General features: G+C 36.9%; 1 protein-coding gene across 2 annotated transcripts in view; it reads left to right on the top strand.

Annotated features, from left to right (window-relative positions):
• The window catches only part of Mllt3 (MLLT3 super elongation complex subunit), a 268,951-nt gene that overhangs the window by 155,495 nt on the left and 90,503 nt on the right, over positions 1-22,953 (top strand). For both annotated transcript variants that reach the window (XM_048357755.1, XM_048357823.1), the window contains exons 3-4: positions 5,990-6,072; positions 14,724-14,867. In XM_048357755.1, the coding sequence (XP_048213712.1) occupies positions 5,990-6,072; positions 14,724-14,867 (227 nt within the window). The remainder of the gene's footprint in view (positions 1-5,989; positions 6,073-14,723; positions 14,868-22,953) is intronic.

Raw genomic sequence — 22,953 nt, 5'->3', positions numbered from 1 at the left:
AGAGTAAGAACTATCTGATTCACAAACAAGCAAGAGGGAGAATGAGTTGCAGAGTTTAGGATACTTAGGTCTCAGAACAGACAGTGAACATGGGGAGGAGAATCGATGAAATGTTGCTGGGCGGCAGAAGGTGACTCTTGCTAAACATAGCTCTAGTTGTTGGAAGATCTTGGCTTTCTGTCATCAAACTCCTGTTTCGTTTTTAGAACTAGTTTAGAAACACATATTAATGATTCTGATAGGATACCCAAATAATAACAGGATACCCAAGTAAACAAATAAATAATAGGTTATCCAAATAAGTTCACCTAATTTGGCTTTTTTCATACTAGAATTTATTCTAATCTTTAAATTAGAATTTGTTTGTATTTACATGGCCTCCAATTTATGTGGCAGGTTTATTATACATAAGAAGTTTTCAGTATTTGGTTCTAGTTATGAACTCAGGGTGTTTTATAGGCATTTGTTGTTACTGATGAAAACATCATATTTAAGAATAATTGCTGTATGGGCTGATAAGTATTTTCTTATATAATCAGATTTCTATAGAATATAATACATAGCAGATCATTTCCAATAATGGGTGGAAAAAAGTCAAGATCTTCAACTTTAAGATGTGTTCAGTGGCAGCTGTTTCCTATAATAGGAGCAATTTGCATGCAGAATAGAGAAAATGAATTATATAAAAGGGTGTACAGAGAGCCAGCTATAACTTCTCTGGCAAGTACAGCAGCCCACAAAATAAACTTCCTTCAAATGACATTGGCATGATTAATCCCAAGCAACCTGGACACTGAAACTGCTGTTCTTAAAGGGTTCTGGGGCTAGAAATGCCACGAGTGTAACACAAGCCCACTAGCTGGGAGCAACGGGACTGCTCAATGACTTTAGTGGCACCAGTGACCAGGACATCTGAATATTCATGCCAGGTTGGCAGGTGGTCATTGAATTATAGGACAGATGTCACTTAGTTCTTTTGCTTTTTAATTTTTTTTTACTGGAAAAACATAGAAGGTTAAACAAGATATCTCATTCTGGAGTTAATTGTCCTAATATTATTTTGGGACAATTTTCCTAAATTTGAATAAAGGAGACAATGAAACATCAAAATACTGCTTCAGCTGGCCATGATGGGTGAGAAGTACACACCTATAATCCCAGTACTTGAGACATTGAAGCAAGAGTATTGCAAGTTTGAGGCCTATGTGGGCTACATAATCAAACCTTATTTCAAAAAAAGAAAGGAAGGAAGAAACAAACCCTAAAGTCCAAAATATAACAAGAGAAATCTTAAGTGTACCTCTGTCTGTGTACCGATGTGCTTTCTATGTACTTCTTTCAGTGTACCATTTTTTTCATGTATATTATCAGTACCATTTTTATTATAGGAAACCTCTTGCCTATGGTTCCTCCATATAGCACACTGAGGTGTAGATGGGGTTTTCTCCCTGTTAAAGGTAAAGGAAGCAGAAACTGTCCAGAGAATCAATCCCCACCCAATTCATTGCCCCAAACCAGGTCCTTCTATTTGCTGGCTCCTTTTTATTTTCATCTGAAAGGATTCCATAGTGATGGGATAATATAATTTTTTTTTCTCACGTGAGTCACCTATTGAGAACTTAGTGTGCTGGGTTCTCTGTTGTATCTTCTATATACATCACTGTCTATTCATTCCAGCTACTATAACAAAGAACAGAAATTTATTTATTTATTTATTTATTTATTTAAGTTTTTATTATAAAACTGATGTACACAGACGTTACAGTTTCATACGTTAGGCATTGGATACATTTCTTGTACTGTTTGTTACCTTGTCCCTCATACCCCCCTCCCCCCTCCCCTTTACCCTTTCCCCCCCTGAGGAGTTCAGTTCACTTACACCAAACAGTTTTGCAAGTATTGCTTTTGTAGTTGTTTCTCTTTTTTTACCCTGTGTCTCTCAATTTTGGTATTCCCTTTCAATTTCCTAGTTCTAATACCAGTATACACGGTTTCCAATATACTCAGATAAGATTACAGAGATAGTGTAGATACAATCACAGGGAGGTAGGTGATACAAGAATATCATCAATAGTAGAAGCTACAGATACACATGGGATGTTGAAAGTAGTTACAACTGTGATATAACAATCGTTTCCATATCATGGAGTTCATTTCACTTAGCATCATCTTATGTCATCATAAGGGTATAGCTATTGGGCTCTTGTGATCCTCTGCTGTGACTTGCCTAAACCTGTGCTAATTATTCCCAATAAGGGAGACCATAGAGTCCATGTTTCTTTGGGTCTGGCTCACTTCACTTAGTATAATTTTTTCCAAATCCTTCCATTTTCTTACAAATGGGGCAATGTCATTCTTTCTGATAGAGGCATAAAATTCCATTGTGTATATGTACCACATTTTCCTGATCCATTCGTCTACTGAGGGGCATCTGGGTTGATTCCAGATTCTCGCTATGACAAATTGCGCTGCAATGAACATTGTTGTGCTGGTGGCTTTACTGTGATTTTGTTTGTGGTTTTTTGGATAGATACCCCAAAGTGGGGTTGCTGGGTCATAGGGGAGTTCTACATTTAGCCTTCTGAGGAATCTCCATACTGCTTGCCAGAGTGGCTGAACCAGTTTACATTCCCACCAACAATGAAGTAGGGTTCCCTTTTGGCCACATCCCCTCCAACAATTGTTATTGTTAGTTTTCTTGATATAGGACATTCTTACTGGAGTGAGATGGAATCTCAATGTTGTTTTGATTTGCATTTCTTTTATGGCCAGTGATGTAGAGCACTTTTTCATATGTCTCTTGGCCATTCTCATTTCCTCATCAGAGAAGTCTCTTTGTAAGTCTTTAGCCCACTTGATGAGCGGGCTATTGGTTCTTTGTGGTTTTGTTTTGGAGGAAGGTAATTTTTTTAGTTCTGCATATATTTTAGATATGAGGCCTTTGTCCGTTGAATGTCCGGTAAAGATCTTCTCCCAGTCTGTGGGCTTTCTGTTTATCTTGTGAGCTATGTCCTTTGCCGTGCAGAAGCTCTGCAGTTTGATGTAGTCCCATTTGTCCAACCTACTCCTTCCTTTAGTGTTTTCAGGGTGTCTGTTTTGATTTCGAGGTCTTTAATCCATTTGGAATAGATTTTGGTGCAGGGTGATATATAAGGATCTAGTTTTAGTTTGTTGCATGTGTTGAACCAGTTTTTCCAGCACAATTTGTTAAAGAGGCTATCTTTCTTCCATACTATTGTTTTAGCCCCTTTATCAAAGATTAAGTAGGCATAGTTCTGTGGGTTCATTCCCGGGTCTTCAATTCTGTTCCATTGGTCCTCAGGCCTGTTCCGGTGCCAATACCAAGCTGTTTTTATTACTATAGCTTTATAATACAGCTTGAAGTTGGGTATTGTAATTCCTCCCGCACTGTTCTTTCTGCTTAGGATTTTTTTTTGCTATTCGTGGTCTTTTATTGTTCCATATGAATTTCTGGATTGTTTCCTCTATTTCATCAAAAAATGGTGTTGGGATATTAATGGGTATTGCATTGAATTTGTAGATAGCCTTTGGCAATATTGCCATTTTGATTATATTAATCCTCCCAATCCAGGAGCTTGGGAGGTTTTTCCATTTCCTTAGTTCTGACTTAATTTCGTTTTTCAAGGTTTTAAAGTTCTCCTCAAAGAGGTCTTTCCCTTCTTTGGTTAAGGTTATTCCTAGGTATTTTATGTTTTGGGGGGCTATTGCAAAGGGAGTTGCTTTCCTGATATCAGCCTCGGTCTTCGGGTCGTTAGCATAGAGAAAGGCCGTTGATTTTTGAAGGTTTATTTTATATCCTGCCACTTTGCCAAAGTTTTGGATCAGCTCTAGTAGCTTGGGGGTAGAGTCTATGGGATTCTTTAGGTATAGGATCATGTCATCTGCGAAGAGAGAAAGTTTAACTTCATCTTTACCTACTTGGATCCCCTTTATATTTTCTTCTTGCCTGATTGCTCTGGCTAGGAATTCTAGTACTATGTTGAAGAGCAGGGGAGAGAGTGGACATCCCTGCCTTAAGAACAGAAATTTATTTCTCACAGTTTGTGGTGACTGGAAGTCTGAGGTCAGGATGCCCTCATGGTAGAGTTCTAGTGAGGGTCCCAGACTGCTTTCTTCTTTTTTTTTTCTTCAAATTTTTATTATCAAACTGATGTACAGAGAGGTTACAGTTTCATACGTTAGGCATTGGATACATTTCTTGTACTGTTTGTTACCTCGTCCCTCATTCCCCCCTCCCCCTTTCCCTTTCCCCACCATGAGTTGTTCAGTTCATTTACACCATACAGTTTTGCAAGTATTGCTTTTATAGTTTTTTGTCTTTTTTTACCCTGTGTCCCTCGATTTTGGTATTCCCTTTCCATTTCCTAGTTCTAATACCAGTATACAGTTTCCAATATACTCATATAAGATACAGAGATAGTGTAGGTACAACCACAGGAAGGGATACAAGAAGATCATCAATAATAGAAGCTACAGTTACACATAACACGTTGAAACTACTTTCTTCTTGACATAACTTCACATAGGAGGAGGGTTGAGAGGGCTCTCTGGAGCCTCTTATAATAGCATTTGAATGCTTTCATGAGGGCTTCACCTTCTGAAGGCCCCACTTCCTAATATTACCATCAGAAGTGAGGATGTCAACATATGAATTTGGGGAAGCACAAACATTCAGAACACCACAGTCACCCACTTAATCTACATAAGCCCACTGTATTGGAAAGGAGCTCAAGGTTGAAGAAGTGATACAACTTTGCAGAGGTAGCTTAGAGTTTGAGCTATAGTGGATTGATTTTCAGGTGTGCCAGCTCTTGGAGCCTGACTCTTTGACACTCTAACTTCCTGAGGAAATGGTCTTTCTGCTTTTGAAGATGGAAAGGGAATCTATTTAGAAGGTGAGATGGCTTGAGTACATGGTTGCAAGGAACTCTTCAGTGTCAAGGCAGTGATTCAGGCAGCTAATGCTTTGGGATTGTAAAGGGAGGGGAACAATATTTTTTTGTGATTGAGAACAGTGTTGTGAAGAAATTGGAATTTGAAGTTTTCAGATGTGAAGTATGGTGCAGAGGCGGGATTGGGTGAAGGTGAGAAATGCTGTGCCTATTTGAGGGACCATCTTTGAGTGATGCACAGGGTCTGTGGTAGGTAACAAAGGTAGGAGACCTCGAAAGGCCAAGTGGCACTGGCAAGGAGATACTAGTGTATCAAGCCTGTAGCCTGGATGTTCAGCACATAGTGTTTTACTGAAATTATGTTACTAAACTGCAGTCTTCACCAGAATAATTTCACTTGGCATGTGATGGACTTTGATTTTATGGAAATCTTAGAGGAATGACATCTTATTTAGTTTCCAGTGGTTCTCTCATTTCTTAAGTGCTGGCTTAATCATTTTCTTCTCACTCCACAGAAGTACAGAAGCCTTTGCTTTCTTACATTTAAGATGAGATTACCTTTTAAATGTTTATTTGCATGCCGAGATTTCAATAAACATTTGTTTTGAGGGGAGAAAGATCTGCATGTAATGAGTCTTCATGGGGATTCAGAATGTTGTCAGACCCTGGGTTTGAGATTTCTTAAGGGAAGAGGGTTGCACAGAAATGAGGACATCTCAAACTATTGAGTAGTTTAGGTGGAGGGATGATTTGCATTAACACTCCGATATAGCTAGTACTTTTGTTAGGAAACTAGTAGCTCTTTTCAAACTTTGGTTCATAGGATCTATGTGGCATGATAATAACTGAAGTCCATTTCATTAATGAATATGGTTGATTATGATGAGTTCAGCTCTACTCAGATTTCAATAAATCATTTATATTTTTGCTTTAGAAAAAAATTTTATTGCCATATATTCTGAAAAAATATACAGAATAGATCAGAGACTGAAAAGTCTGTGAAACTGTGTGGGGTCTAGATGGTAAGGATTTATTTGGCTTATGATTCTCATCTTTTCCTATTTTTCATGTTTCAGTGTGCAAAGATCCACCTTACAAAGTAGAAGAATCTGGGTATGCTGGTTTCATTTTGCCAATTGAGGTTTATTTTAAAAACAAGGTATGTAATCTTTACCTATTAACCAAATATAATGTTGGAAATAATTTTGATTCAAAATCCACTTCTATCTTTAGATGGTTTTAAAAAATAAAACCTAAATTTGCCTTACAATTTTAGCAGTTATTACCCTTAATCATAGAAGAAGTGGCTATAAAACTGTAATTTCAATTATATGAAGTCAGGTTATATGACATTCATTAAATATTCATTTTAAAGAAGAATGATAACCATTTTGAAAAGGATTAACGTGTTTATTTATAAAATAGTAGAGGAATTATAGTTTGTCAGTCTTTTTCTTGTTTTTATGTTTCTAGAACATTTGAAGCTTAGAAAGAATGATCTCATATTTTTTTTTGGTGGGTACACATATAACATATAGTTATTTCAACTCAAGATATTATGGATTCTGGTTTAAACATGTTCGGTACTGAGATATATATATATATAGATGCTACAACACAGACCATGATCTGGATAAATTGCCTATCCTCCATATTTTCCTTATTTATAAAGTGGTAAAATGGAAATAAGTACCTTCTCAGGTGGTTAGGATTAGATATGAAGTATTTAGTACATTGTCTTATGGGTAAGTAAATACTTAGTAAATGTTGGGTATTTCTAAGGACACTATCCAAAAGTATCCATAGTTCCTAAAAGTGCTCCAAAGTGAGAGCATTCTTTAAAAAAAAAAACAAAAACAAAAACCGAACTGCTAACATACAGTCCCATGTCACCCACACCATTGCTCTTTAAAAAATGATGTTGGCATAGTAGCAACTTCTGTGTAGGAAAGACATTCTCAGACTCTACTCAGATCCACTGAGTCAGGATTTGTGGGGTGCAACCTAGGAGTCTACACATTTACCCATTATTTTTCAGATAGGGTGTTGAATTTTTGCCTTGGGTGGCCTCAGACATTGGTCCTGATACTTTTGGCCCGGCATACTGAGATCATAGGTGTGTGCCATTATGTTCTGGATAAGCCACTTTTTAGAGTGCAGTACCTTTTTCCACTGGAACAGTGACTTTTTAATTCAGCAGTTTTCTCTATAGTTAAGATATAATGCATTTTTATTATGTTGTAATTAAACTACCCTGTAAATTAGAAATATATGGATAGCAGGATGAATTTTGTTTTCCATATTTTTTTTGTTACTTTCTGGTCCCTCTCCTCATACACCACATTTCTACCATACCAGCACAAACTTTCTATCCCATTAACTGAGTTTATTTTATAGTTTCAATTTTTTGGGGGAAGTACTTGAGAATGACTTGTTCTCTCTACAGTTAAATGTTTGAATACTTATTCATCCTTGACAGGATGCTGAGTACCTTATATGGTATTTCATTTAGTAGGTTTATAATAACTTCAGGAGGTTAGGTTCTTTTATTGTAGGATGTATCAATTAAATGTTATTTTCAGCTGAATCAAATTTCATTATATACAAACCACATTTTGTTTTCTTCATTTGTAATCTCATGGCCATTTGGCTTGTTTTCACTTTTTCATTTTGGAAATGATACCCTGAACATTCATTTTTACATTTTTGTGCAGACAGTTGTTGTTTTTTTCCCCAAATGTCATGAGTATGTGATTTGGCAGAATTGTTTGATTATAATGTGTTATCCTATCTTTGATTTTTTTTTTTTTGTGGTACAGAGGTTTGCACTCAGAACCTTGTGGAATTTTGAGAAACTGCTAAACTATTTTCCAAACTGACTGTACCATATTAAATTCCCATCAGCAATGCATGAAGGTCTAATTACTGTAATGCTTTTGACTTTCTTACTTTCTTTTATATCAAAGAATTACCTCAGTCATTGTGCAATGGTATTTCATGGATTTTACTTGCATTTCACTGGTGACTTAAGATGTTAAACATCTTTTCATATGTTTATTATCCATTTGTCTGATATTCTTTGGAGAAATGACTAGTCATATTGTGTTTCACATACATATTGTGTTTCTTCCCTTTGTTTTATTCTCATAACTAGGGTTTATAGTTCATTTAGTGGAGGAAAATATCTAGGCCTTTAAGCCAGAACATCTTGTCTAAAAGTGGGGATAGGCAATTATAAGAGGACTGCATGGCTATGGGTAGACCACTCCTCATCACCTAGGTGATTTTTACATTACACTGGCTTTAGTTTGGAAATAATGATGTAGTAGTTAAATCACCTCGTCCTCCTCCTCTTCCTGTGGCTCCTCCTCCTCTTCCTTCCTCTCTGTAATTTTTCTGCAAATTTTTATCTTGATAGAAAAAAACCCATAAGTTTCCATATACTAGATTTAAAAAGAGAGCAAATGAAGAATAGAGAGGCAGCAAGTAGCACTCCCCAACTACACTCACACTTACACACACATTCAATCTCCTTGAAATTTATAGAAAAGAGTAAAAAAAACAACTTATAATGAAGACCCTTTAGGCAGTTGTTCATGTGACTGAAGACACACTCACTTTATAAAATATTTTAGTTTCTTGGGGCTTGGAATATGGCCTAGTGGCAAGAGTGCTTGCCTCATATACATGAAGACCTGGGTTGATTCCTCAGCACCACATATGTAGAAAACGGCCAGAAGTGGTGCTGCAGCTCAAGTGGTAGAGTTCTAGCCTTGAGCAAAAAGAAGCCAGGGACAGTGCTCAGGCCCCGAGTCCAAGGCCCAGGACTGGCCAAAAAAAAAAAATTAAAAATTTTAGTTTCTTAAAATATGAAGAAATAAAGAGGTACAAAAGATGAGAATGCAAGGTAGACATTGAGAGTGAGAACTGTTCAGTAGATTTCCTGTTCAATGTTCAAATTAGTTCATTTCCATATTCTAGTTTTAGGTTTCCTTTAAGGCTTCACGGATACCAATGATTACTATTTACATAGTTGTGTGATGGAATGTATATATTTCAGTATTGGTAATAGAAATTTGGAATTCACTTAAATGGCTATAAATAGGGATATGGATCAATATACAGTGGCATTATAAATGACAAGAGTTACAGGAATAAGTATCTATACACATATGTATATGTATATATATAGTTATGTTTCTGTATTTTCTATTTGTTTTTTATTTTTTTGTGTATTTTTTAAACCACTGAAATAACTGAAGTGCTCTGGAGATGTACGTATAGAATAAGAACATTGTCAGAATGACAGTGCAGGAATACACAGGCATTGCTTACCCAGGAAGGGGCAGGGAATGGGAGAAGGAAAGCCACTGATATCCCTCTCTATCTGTCTTTCTATCTTTCTATCTAGATATAGAGGTAGAGACACATATCTATATAGATATATAACTGGAATGTACATATATATATCTACCTACCTAAAACTTCCTATCTAAAATTTTGTATCTTAAAAATAAATTTGGTGGAAGCATTGACATCTCTTTAGTGTCAATGAAAGGTATGTAGATATAATATTTTAAATGCTTTCTTACATTAGTAATGTGTGTGTGTGTGTGTGTGTGTGTGTGTGTGTGTGGGCACGTGTGTGTGGGCACGTGTGCACGCGCGCGCCACTCCTGGGGCTTTATCCCTAGTACTGGCTCACAAAAAATGATGTTTTTGATGTTTATCAGACTGAACTCCAAAAAAATGGATTGTGCTGTTTGTGGTCATTTTGTTTCTTTCCTTTTTTTCTTTGGTTTATTCCCTTTTGTCTTTTTATTTAATTTCTGTACCCTTTGTCTTGTATATAAGTTTATATGATTTGGAAAGGGAAGGGGATGCACAGAAATGGTGGGACAAAGGGTGAACCAATTCAGCAGTGAAATCCACTAGGCACTATGTTGGAAATGTACTATACAACTTGGAGGGGGGGCAGTTTGGGTGGGAGGACTGGGAGAGAATGAAGGAGATAGTGACACTATTCAAAAGGAAATGCACTCATTACCTGACTTATGTAACTGTAACCCCTCTCTACATCACCTTTACAATAAGATTTTTTATTTTTAATCATAGTAAGAATACAACATGAGATCTAAACAGTTTTTAAATGCATAATACATTACTGGTGACTATTCGTAGAGTGTCATAGAGATCTCTAGAATTTGTTCACTATTTAAGTAAAACTTAATACCAGTTGATTAATAACTCCCCATTTCTCCTTCCTCTCAGAGCCTAGTAACTACAATTCCAGTTTTTAATTTGGTGAATTTAGCTATGTTAGATGTCTAATGTGAGTTGGGTTACTCTAGGTTGCCATATCTCCCATGTCTGCCTGTTCTTCAGTTAATATCATGTTCTTAAAATCTATCTGGATATATTCATGCTTCTCTTCTGACTAAAATGGTCAGTCTGTAAAATTTAATAGGTCTAGGCTACTGCTATGACATGTCCATTGAGTTTCTTTTGAGTATTTAACATATTTATTAAGGCATTTTCTATATCTTGAAGAGTGAGTGTTCATGATAGTAATAATTTACACAAAGATGTTCAGAGTCTTCCTAGGCAATGAAAAAGAGCAGCCTAAAGAGTCCCACCAAGTCTTGACAGAGTCCTCATACTTGATACCCTGAGTTCCCTCCGTTCCTGTGCTTGCCTTGCTTTGCTAATGAGCTTGTCTTCACACTGCTCATTTATTTAAGCTGTCAGAGTCAAGAGGCTGGTGAAGTGTCATTCTTTCTCTTGAGTTGTTTGTGTTTGTTCTGTCTTATTTTGTATTTGTGCTCAACAAAACAAGACTATCTGTGAGAGTCATGTGTGTTTCAGAAACTCAAAACTAACAGACACACCGAAAAGTAATTGATGATGGCATTTTAGGTTTGAAAGGATCTACTTCTGTTTCTCAGTATGATCTCAGACAAAAAATTCAGGCATGAATGTCAAGGACAAAGCTTCTGCATAGTGAGGGGAGTAATTTGATGTTGCAAAATCAAATTTCTACTATAGTAAACATATTAGTTTTATATACAGAGCAAATAGATGCTTTCTTATTTGAACTTTGAAGAATCTTTCCTGGGGATCATAGCTTGACAAGAATATTAATGTCAGCTCTATGAAAAAAATATAAAGTTGGCTAGAACACAAATTTATGCATACGTTTTCCTTACTCAAAAAGGAATCTTTACAAGAAAATTGCACTAAGAGCACTTCTGCATTCTTTATACTATGCTTTATTGAAAAGTCATTTTTTTGTACTGTTGAGGGCTTACAAAGTAATACTGTTATTAATTCTTGTGATGCTGGGAATCAGCTGTGTTTGTCCAATGTACTTTTCTCCTTAGGAAGTATACTGGAAGGATTAAGGTATGGCTCAGGGATAGAGCTCTTTCCTAACATGCACAGCTTTCTACATGTGGTATCTGACAAGGAAAAGAAAATTGAAAGGAAAACAAAAAGAAAGAAAAAGTGTACTTGAGTATGTTTTCTTCTAGAAAAAGTAAATGAAATAAACCTATATATTTTATTCTCTTGAATCCATTTAATCATTTTTAGCTATTTGAAATAGTCTTTCAGATTTTCCCATGCATTAGCATAGATAAAACATGTCAGTGTGGGAACTAGCAGAAGCATGATAATATCATATCTTAAACATTTTCTGTGGAATGTTTTTAATTTCAGTAATATGCCTAAGTCAGAATTTAAATGTTTGAATAGTACTGCATGATCACGATGAATGTCATACCTAATTTTTTGCTACCATGAACATTTGTATTCCCTATGTGAATATTACAATAGAAAGAGTGGTTAGTAGCATTCCAGAATCAGCCATCACTGATGTTTAATAAATTACCAGGTATTGCTAAAATGTCTAACAATAAAGCTTTCCCAATATACATCCCCAATCCCAAAACAGAAAACTGTCCTCCTTTCTTAGTTAATTCTGAGGTTGCATTGACTATTTCACCATTTAAAGGGGAGATAAGACAAAAATTATAGTTCAATGTGATAATTACATCCATAGAAGAAGGCAGTAAGAAAGATGTCAAATTCAGACTGTACTAGGAGGTTTAAGAAGATTTTCCACAGACGTTAGTGCTTTATCTGAGTTCTGAGTGAAAAAATGTTTTTTGTTTTTTTTTTCTATTTATATGGTAGTGAGGAATCGAACCCAGTGCTTCATGCATGGTGGGCAAGCACTCTACCACTAAGCCACAATCCCAGCCCATGATAATATTTACATTAAGAAACAGACAATGAAAGAAATATGCTTGGAGAGAAAATATTTCAGACATAAGGAGTCCTACATGGGAAAGGCACAATGAATGAGACAATATGAAGTATGAGGAAGCTGGAAGTGATTCTGAATTTTGGGCAAAGAGAATGTCGAAAGAGAACACATGAAATGCAGAAAAGAAGATAAAAGACAATGCTGGTTATTTCAAGGAAGGGGGATTATATCATAGACAGGGATCCACCTTTAGAGGCTTTAATAATATTAGTGAAAAGACATCTGTGTTAGCAAAATCATTCTCTTGTTATGGTGTGAAGTAGACTAAGGCAGGTTCTCTTGTTATTGTGGTAAGTAGACTGAAGCAAGTTCAAACACAAGGAGGAGATTGGGGAGGTAAAGGTCTAAGCAAAGGTAATGCCCACAGAGACTAGAGGATAGGGGTAGATCTGATAGTTCCATTGAAGAATACTCAGTGGAACTGGGAGAAAACTGGACTGTGGTGAATGTAGCATGACTTTGCCATGCTTTAACTTGGAAAGCAGTGAGAGTTTTTGTTTGCTAAGACAGAGTATAAAAGAAAGATAAGCAATGTATTAGATGTTGTGATAGGTCAATCTCTAGAACGTATACATGTGGCAATTGAATAAGACGTGGGTTGGTGAGGCCAATGGGAACCACTGTCATGGATGTGAGATTGATTTCCAGTGTGTGGGTAACTGCAGACAGATCAAGGGCATCCAAGGATTGGCAAAGAAAGAAGAGAAGGAATGGTCAGTTAACTGTGATGAAATCCAGAATAAAGTGGCATCCTGAAAGAAGGAGGGGAGCAGCAGGATGCATGACATATTATAGTGGGAGTAAAAAGCAAATGAGAGAATAAGTGGTGGCTACAGTTTGGGGACATTTGAATAGGACATATACACCATGAATTTCTACTAGGTTATGCCTACATTCTGACAGTTTTAAATGCTAAAACTTTTGAGTCACTTGGCTTGATTATGTCTTAGTAATTCAACACCAGAACAGTGCACAGCTGCCTCAGTGGTGAACAGTGGGGATTAAATGCCATAAGTATAATAAGACATATTAGTTATCCTTAGCATCTGCAGAATTCATGTCACCATGGATGGATAAAAATTAGTGTGTAGAGAACAGTAAATGCACAGTGGCTTAAGAGTTGAACCTAGGTAGTATGAAATTCTAATTCCTGTATTCTGTATGATGCTGTTTTGTCCTTGTTCATTTTTTTCTTTCTCCTTTTTGGTGACACTGGAGTTTGAACTAAGAGCCTTTTTTGCTTTAGTTATTTTTTAGATTGCATCTTGTGGTTTCCTGGGATTGGCCTTAGACTTCAATCCTCTACTTACAGCCTCCCATGTTGCTGGGATCATAGGTACAAACCACCATGTTTACTAGTTGAAATGGGCATCTCACTAACTTATTGCCCAGGCTATCCTCTAACCACAAACTTCTAGATCTCTACCTTCAACCCAGAGCCACCATGTCTGGACTATCCTCCTCATTGTTTCTTCAAGAAAATATTTACCACATACACATTATACATTATATGTTAACTTATTGCAGGTAGTAAACTACTTATTAAGGATATAATGATGATTCAAACATTAGTTCTACTTTCAATAATCCTGTGTACAGCAGACCATCATGGACATGAAGACCATCAGTCTGAGATGTAGCAGGGATAAGAGTGAGCATACATCCAACAGAGATGAGGCCATAGAAATGGGAAGTGGGATTCAGAGAAGGCTTCCTGAAGTGAAACCTGAGTAAAGTGGGTGAGAAATGTCTAGGGAAAGCTGGAAGTGGCAGTGGTGGTATGGAGGTGGGAAATGAAGGGTAATGGTTGCATGGTTAGAACCCAGACTTGACTTAAAACAAATGGCTGCAATGTATCACTGGACCAGGGATGGGCAAAAGGGGTGTGGAAGGACAAGAAGACAAGAGCCAGATTGGGAAGACTCTGGTAGCATTCAAGTGAGATTAGTTTTTTATACTAAAGGCCATTCATCGGAAGCTGCCCAGTTATCACCAAGGATAGATTTTTGTTTTCCATAGATAATTTTCAAGAGTGAGGCATTCAGGAATGGAGGAAAATGTATCCTAAATCTGGAAGACCTAATAGAGGAGTGAGTTTATGATAGTAAGAGTATAGACAAGAGTTCAAGGAAGGATTGAGAGAGAGGATGGCAGCCTGTTGTCAGTGCTGGGTATAGGACATGAGGTGGGAAAAGGAAGGAAATTGGTGACTGTGTTGGTTATGATGCTCCACTTAAGAGACTGAAGAGAAGGTAATGAGGTTGTTGTTTTTTTTTCTTTCTGGTTTTTCTTAACATGAGAAACTAATTTATTACATATCTCCATTTTGTTTTGTAATCATGTAATCAGGGTTCTTCTGGTTTCCAGGATTGCTTTGACATTACAGCTGTTAAATTTTTTCTATTCTTTATGATGATTAAATCTTTACTTTAAAAATTTATATTTTGCCTACTTGTTTTCTGTCTTAATGTTTTAACTTCTAGGAAGAACCTAAGAAAGTCCGTTTCGATTATGACTTATTCCTGCATCTTGAAGGCCATCCACCAGTGAATCACCTCCGCTGTGAAAAGCTGACTTTCAACAACCCCACAGAGGACTTTCGAAGAAAGTTGCTGAAGGCAGGAGGAGTAAGTGACTGTCTTGTGAAAAGCCTTACTATAAAATCCTTGCTAGTGTGTTAAAATGTTTACTAATGTTTTGGTGGAGATAAAAGAGGTAGATACTTAGTGGCTTCAGATAAAGAGGTCAGCAAACAATAATATTTGAAGTGAGTATGATTAGAACAGCCTTCAGATCTAAGCAGTTCTGATTTATTTTGACAAAGCCCAAGATAAATGTGCAATACACATCCTCAGTTAAGAAAAGAATAATGTCTGGACTTTGTTATATTATTTTATAGAAACTTTTAAGAAACGTTGACGATCACAATAATGATGTAAGAAGGAGAGATTAACAGCATGATATTGATCATAATTGATAGGGAAACTCTCATAAAACATTTTTGCATCATTTAAATATATATTTTTGTCTTTTGAATTGTGTTGAGGTAAAAGAAGATAATTTTTAAGGATAATGGTAACCAAGAGCGGGTTGTTTTTCCCCATGTGGTTAAATAGGTAGGGAGAAAATTTTAAGTGGAATTTCTTGCCAACATGAACATGTGGAATGATTTCTTGCTGTGAATTCAGATATCTTGACAGATACTACCCTTGTCAGTACGTCCATCATCCTCACTTGAGATGAACTTGCTTTGTTATCTTATGTGGGAAATTCAGAGTGATTTAAGTTTAAAATTAGCTTTTTTATAGTCTTATACTCATTAAATTAATTATCATCTGCTCTAAGTATAGGTAGGACTATAATCTAGGAAGATGCCCTATGTCACTAGTAAGCTGTACTTGGGGGCTTTATAGGAACAAGTTGGGTACTATGTAGTGCAGAAATCTGTTCTTTTATCGACTCATGGACAGCTACTTTGTGAACCTCTGTGATGCTCTGGAGCTTGTCATGAGGAAATTATCCATAGATACAATTATGTGAATGTTTTATGTTATGTGGGCCCCATTTCTTCTCAAGTCCTGTTTTGCCAGGCTCTTGGTTTTTTTTTCCTGAATGGCTGATGGCATTTGAAGCACAGAAGTACTTTTGCTGTGTTTCATTCTTCATTATATCAGCATGTCAGCACTGAGGTTATTGGTGGACCAGCTCCAGGAATGAGCTGCCCCTTAGGGTGTCCTGTGAGGAGATGCATCTTCCTGATGAAATGGGCTTCTGTAACACAACTCATTTAACATTAAGAATGTATTATGTAATAGTTTAACAATCACCTATTCTGTTAGTAATTATCAAGAGCACAGTATTGATGCTACCTATGTACTTATGGGTATGTCCTTAATAACATTTTAAAGCCTAGTCACCCTTATTATTTTCCTTTTCAGGAGGATGGCACTTGTGCCTCTGATTATCCTTCATGAATATATGGTTGGGTGGTAACTGGAATATGTAAATTATGGTACTTGAATATATCAGGTTTTTGCTAAGCATCATAGAGTAAAGATAACAAGAAGAACTTTTTTTAAAACAACCACTTAGTCGCAGAGTACTCCAGGTTGCTTGTGATCAGGAACAGAGACAGAGGTCAGTAATAATGAGCAGCAGGCCAGCACTGCCTCCTGATGAATTTATGCCTTCATTTTATCTTTGGCTCCACTCTGTCTTTACCTCAAAATGATGCTCCTTCACTTCTAACTTTCCTTCTCTCTCTTTTAAATGCATTTTGTAGCCCACAGGCATTTTCCTAGTAGACTTTAATTGTGTCTTGACAACTCTGAAATTAAAAATGGGAAAGAACTGGGAGCCGGTAGCTCACACTTGTTATCCTAACTACTCTGGTGGCTGAGGTCTGAGGATTGAGGTTCAAAGCCAGCCCAGGCAGAAAAATTCTTAAGACTCTTATCTCCAGTAAACCATTCAGAAAAATGGAAGTGATGCTGTGTCTCAAGTGGTTGAATGCTAGCCTTGAGCACAAAGAGGCTCAGGGGCAGCTCAGGCTCAGTGCCCAGGCCCTGACTGGCAGAAGAAAAAAAAAGAAGGGGGGAAGACTCCAAATTAACATTTTTTACATGTGCTTCAGATTCTTTAGGGGACCGATAATAGTGAATTTCAAAATGAAATAAAAATCCATTCACAGTCATATTGTTCCCATTTCATATGGGAAAATTACTTTCTATATAAAAATAATAGATTAAAACATTTTGACTTATTTAGATTGTTGATTTATGTACATATAAAATACATATGTATACACACACACACACACACACACACACTGTTTTGTCAGCTGTGGGTCTTGAACTCAGTCCCTGAGCTCTTTTGCTCAAGGCAAGAATTCTACCACTTTTAGCCATAGTGCCACTTCCAGGTTTTTGGTAGTTACTTGGAGATAAGAGTCTCAGAAATTTTCCTGCCCAGGTTGGCTTTGAACCCTGATCCTCAGATCTCAGGTTCCTGAGTAGCTAGAATAACAAATGTAAGCCACTGATACCCAGCAGTGTATATTATTTTTAACCTGACATTTAAACTCACATCATTGTCTTGGTATTAATGCAGCTAGTGTTGATGTTACTGTGACTTGAGCCATTTTGCTTTTATTAGACATCTATTCATGACTATATCTCTTCAAATACAACTTTGGGGGGAAGAAACTGAGTTTTGGGGCTCTGTTTTGCTCATTTCTTAATTTTGCATGTATGACACAATGTATGTTCTGCCTTTCAAGGAAAGTAAATGAAAACTGTCATATGTCCTGGGTGTAATTATTATACATAGATGGAGGCACGAGTAGAGTACACTTAATGTTGGCTGTGGTTTCTTCTCTTTCACTTGCTTTCTTTTAAACCAAAAGTATGTAATACTGTTAAAATAGAACTTGCCTAATTCTAGTGATCACAAAGGTAGTTTTTAAAGCTGGCAGCATCTTAGAAAAAAATGCTTTCAGATGTTAGGAAAAAAAGAATTCCAAAGAACTTTTTGCCGGAAGAATTTTGAGAAGGAGTAGATTTTTTTTCACCTTTACAATGTGTAAACTATAGCTATGCAACAATATTTTTTCTCCTGCTGCATTTATTTTTTTAATGTCATTGCCATTTTTATTTAGAAAATGTCTCAAAGAAATTTTGGTATACTTTCCCCTTGTAGGAAATGTACCATGTGTTCATCCATTTAATTATTCCCTAATATTAAAGTTGTCTTTGCTTCAAATGATAAGATTTTTGTAGGTTAGGTATATTTGTATTTAAGCATTATTTTTTGAAGCTATTGAAATGCAGAATAATTTCTTTTCCAGGAAACTGAGGGTAGTTTCCTCTAAGTTAGAGATCTCATTGGAGCTTACTAGGGAAATTGTAGATTTGGTTTAGGATCTCACCTATCAGGACTTAATAAAGATAGTGGAAAGGAGCAATTTGAGATTTTTATAGAATTATATTCATTATTACATATACTTATCTTTCTATGTATTTTAACTGTTATTATTTTTACTTATTATTAAGTGAGTAGAGTACCTTTATTTTGAGGTTGTTTATTTTGTTTGGCAGAGGTAATCCTTCCTAATGGACCAATGGGTAAATGATAAACTTATGGTGTTTGTGATTTGCTATTTCCTTTTGGATTTTAAGCAAAGGACTAAGCATATCCCATGGAGAAGCACCTCTCTATTCCACTGAGATCCTGCTTTTTTCTCATTTGAAGATAAAATGATAGTTCCATTTGGAATAGCAATTCTTAAATTGTGTTGATCACCATGCCAGGATTGGAGGACTAGTGAGCGCACTGAATGAGGGCTTTCTTTCTAGTCATTGACCACCTGATTCATCGTGTCTGGAATTCATACTGAAGAACAGCACAGCAAGGTTTGTTCTCATTTACTCCAAATCATTAGGTTGAAAAGATGGTGAGCTTTACTTTTGGCTATTAGCAAAGCAAAGAAGATGTGTTAGTAACTACATATGACTAAAATTTGTTGTAATTTCTCTGTATTTCTGGTTAAGAGGGAGTGCAATGCTATTGGTAAAGACTTATCAAACTCAGGCAGACTAAGTTCAAAACCTCATCTCTGTTGTTTTCAAGCTGGGTTGTTTGGGAGGTGATTGCATTGTACCAAATTTAAGTTTATTAGCCATGAAGTAGATGTGACAGTTTTCCTTAGAGGAAATTCATGACCCTGGTTATGCATAGAAGAGATCAATCACTCAGTGCCATGGGTCTTCTCCCTTTGCTCAGTGGTTTAGAACAGATGCTTGCTTACCTTTATGTCAAGCATTAAGTATAGAGGGAGAAAGGTTTGGTGTTAGATATTCAAGATTTATTCACAGGAGTGGCCAGCCCATTGATGCACTTCAGTTGTGTCTGAAGGTTAGCCCATGGTGTCTTTCTTCAAGAAGTTCACAATCTGGAGGTTTATATGAAGTGTAACTTTAGATTTATTTGGAATATTACTTTTCAAGATTTAAATCTTCATTTTAGCATATTAATTAAAATCTTTTGAAACTATACTAAATAGTTTTACATATATTATGCCCAGCATCCTGTGCTGCTATGAAGAAAGCAGCTTGAATAATCATCTTTTAGACAATTGAGTTTATTTTATAGCTGCTTCTTTCTGGCCTAGAAATCAAGTAGTTTGTTTTGCTTTCCCTCCCTCCCTCCCTCCCTCCCTCCCTCCCTCCCTCCCTCCCTCCCTCCCTCCCTCCCTCCCTCCCTCCCTCCCTTCCTTCCTTCCTTCCTTCCTTCCTTCCTTCCTTCCTTCCTTCCTTCCTTCCTTCCTTCCTTCCTTCTTTCCCTCCCCCCTCCCCCCTTTCTCCCTCCCTCCCTGCTCCATTCTTCCCTTTCCCCCTCTCTCAGTTTCACAGGGTAAAGACTAAACATGTTGTTCAGTCTATTTCTGAATGACTGGCAAGCAGTTAATTTTTAGGACTGAAAATTAAAACTCACCACAGCAGTTGTTAAAGACAGGGTTTCTATAGGCAGAAATCCAATTCTGTTCAGACACCACCTGTTTCAATAGGACATTTCAGACACCCATTTGGCAGGACTTGCTAGAGAAGACATGGGGAACATGCTTGCATTCTGTATTAAGTCTGCAGCATAATGCAGTCCTGTTTTTCAGAGTTATAGTTACATTTATATGTGATCGGTTTTTGCAAGAAATAAATGAGATTTTTTTCTAAAACATTGTTTATTACAAAGTAAAATTTAGGTCCATGGTGAACCTCCAGGAAGAGGTTTTGGACATTAAAGGGCCAAAAGTATCTTACAATAATGACCCTTCACTAGTACAGCTGTGTTGTGCCACCTGAACAGGGCAGTATATTGCAAGAATCTGAAATTAACCTGATTAAGATTATTTAATGTTTTCTTTATAGTTAGCAGCTCCTGATTTCTGAGCCATATAGGACCATGTTCCCACTCCCTTAATTTTTTGAAAAAAGTAATGCTATGTGAGATGATTTCGAGTGACATTTCCTCTAGGCCACCAATAACACTCAAACAAAAAACCTTATAGGTAATTCTGTGTTCATGGATGACCATGTCTGTAAGAGGAATTACTAGGATAGAATTATGATCTCCTCCTTCTTCCCTCTTCCCATCCCTTCTCCCCCCACCCCCCAAGTCTGGTGGGGGAAATGGATCTCATTTTTAATTCACATTTCTCATCTGAGTGATGATGAACAACTTTTCATATACTTAAAAAGCCATTTTCATTTCCTCTCAAAGACCACATTTTAATGTATTTTAAATTGGAAATGTTCTCAGTGTTTCAGTTTCAACTTAAATTTATGGGTACTCTTCCCACAGACTTAGGTTTGGAAAGATTACAAAAAGATACGGAAGCCTGTTTAACCAAGCTATGTGTTTTCAGGCTTTCTTCGATATATCACAAATTATGTTCTTAGGAACTGATTTGTCAAGACTTTGGCTTCTAAAAATATAAGTGGCTTTTGTGGCAAACTCATCTTGACAGTGCCCATAAATGGATAGCTGCCTGCTTATTTTAAAAATGACTCAAAGAAAATAATGCACAGAGATTATTTTAGTGGGTGGCACTAGACAGTTTCATTGGATTTTTGAATATTTGCTTTGGAACAACCATACTATTTTTGTTATTTTCTGGTATATATCATCCTGTAATTTTCTGCCTTGAAAGATAAAAAGAATGCTGCTGTTTTTTTCAGGCACTGATAAAAGGTGATTTATTTAAATAAATGTAAGATCAGGCAGGCTACTCCTTTCTTTGGTGGTTTCTCAGGAGTTAATTTTCTGCCATATCAGGAATTTTCTCCTCCTTTTTTGGCTCCCTCTTTCCCAACTCTGAAAACTTAAATTATAAAAGTCAAGGTTATGAGCCTTAATTCCAAATGTAACACTGATCTCTTAAGTCCTTTCAAAGAAAGTGTGGTCATGATAGAAGTAACTTTCCTGCCCTTGTTCCTTTCTTCCTTCCCAGTTGCATGTTTAGTTATTTAGTGAAAAATCAGTGGTATCCTTGTCATTCAGTTCAAAGCTCCACTACTCCCCCTGCATAAACTAAGAAAGGGCTAAAACTGAAGAGAGGAGGCAGACAGATGCCCATGGTATATGCTATGGGAAGTTCTATCTAGTTAGCTATCAGTTTTGCAAGGTGTCCTAGTTTTCCATCCTCAGCCCTCCTGAGAGGAGCAGTTTAGCTGACTATACCTAGGAAGCATGATATCTTAAAGAAAGCCACTATTCACTCCTGCCTTGCTCCTACCCCCAGTGGGAGAATAAGTGAACAGGAGAGGAGAATTTGGAAATTAAAAGGTAAACCCTTCTTTTCTTGCTCCCTCCCTTTTCTTTCTTCCCCTACTACAAGGGGCCCTTGAACTCATGGCCTTTCACTTTTGCATAGCTTTCTTACTCATAGCTTATACTCTACCACTTGAACCACACCTCCATCCTGACATTTTGCTGATTAATTAGAGATGAAGTATCTTGGACTTTCCTGCCACAGTGGTCCTTGAATCATGATCCTCTAGAATTACAGGTGTGATCCAATGGCACCTAGCACCTAGTTTTCTGTTTTTGTTTTTTTTTGTTTTTTTTTTGCCAGTGATGAGGCTTGAACTCAGTGTCTGGAAAGTGTCCCTGAGCTGCTTCCATTACTATTTTGAGCCCCAATTCCACTTCCGGCTTTTTGGTGGTTAATTGGACATGAGTATCACAGACTTTCCTGCCTGGGGGGTGGCTTTGAACCAAGATCCTCAGATCTCAGCCATCTGAGTAGCAGGGATTATAGGTGTGAGTCATTGGTGCCCAGCCTAGTTTTTTTTTAATATACAAAAGAAATGTTAAAACTGAATGTTGGCTCACCTTCTCTCTTCCTCCTTAGCCCAGGTAATTTATTTGTTTTATTTTGTTTTTTTCAGTTGATGGGTTTGAGCTCAAGGCCTGGTTCTCACTAGATAGGTGCTTTCAACATGAACCAAGACTCTATCCCCTTTATGTTTTAAACTGTTTTTCACATAGGATCTCACTTTTTGCTGGGGACTGGATTTAGAGCATAATACTCCAGCCTGTGATCTTCGTTGGGTAACTGGAATCACAGATGGGCAAGGTCATGCCCAGCTTGTTTGTTGAGGTCAAGTCTTGCTAACATTTTGCCTGGGCTAGCCTCTAACCAAAGTCTTCCTGCTCTCCACCTCATAGAGTAGCTGGGGTTACAGGCATGAACCATCTCATCCAGTAGGGCTCAAATAGTGCTTTATGCACTTGTCTCTAAGCTGCATACAGGGGAGTATAATGAAAAGGGCAATAGAATGTGTTTATTTATAAACTGATTTGTTGAATGGTGACCCCTTTGTACAACTACTTAAATAAGTATAATAAAAATATAAGTTTAAAAAGTTGCAAACAAAGTTTATCTCAAAATTAGGTTTGTTCTCTTGCTTTCAGGTGTAAGGGAGTTGCTTATGATAGCATGCATCCTCACCACATGGATTTTTTTTTAGGGTTTATACTCTATAATATTTGCTAAAGGGGGCTGGGGATATGGCCTAGTGACAAGAGCGCTTGCCTCGTATACATGAAGTCCTCGGTTCGATTCCCCAGCACCACATATACAGAAAATATTTGCTAAAGGAAAATTTGGGGGTAAAGGGTGAGGAGAATGGAAGCTGTGATTTTGGATTATTTTTC

This window comes from Perognathus longimembris, chromosome 1 (genome assembly GCF_023159225.1).
Source record: "Perognathus longimembris pacificus isolate PPM17 chromosome 1, ASM2315922v1, whole genome shotgun sequence".
NCBI classification, from domain to species: domain Eukaryota; kingdom Metazoa; phylum Chordata; class Mammalia; order Rodentia; family Heteromyidae; genus Perognathus; species Perognathus longimembris.
Note: the sequence above shows the minus strand (reverse complement) of the source record. Positions and strands in the feature narration are given on the sequence as shown.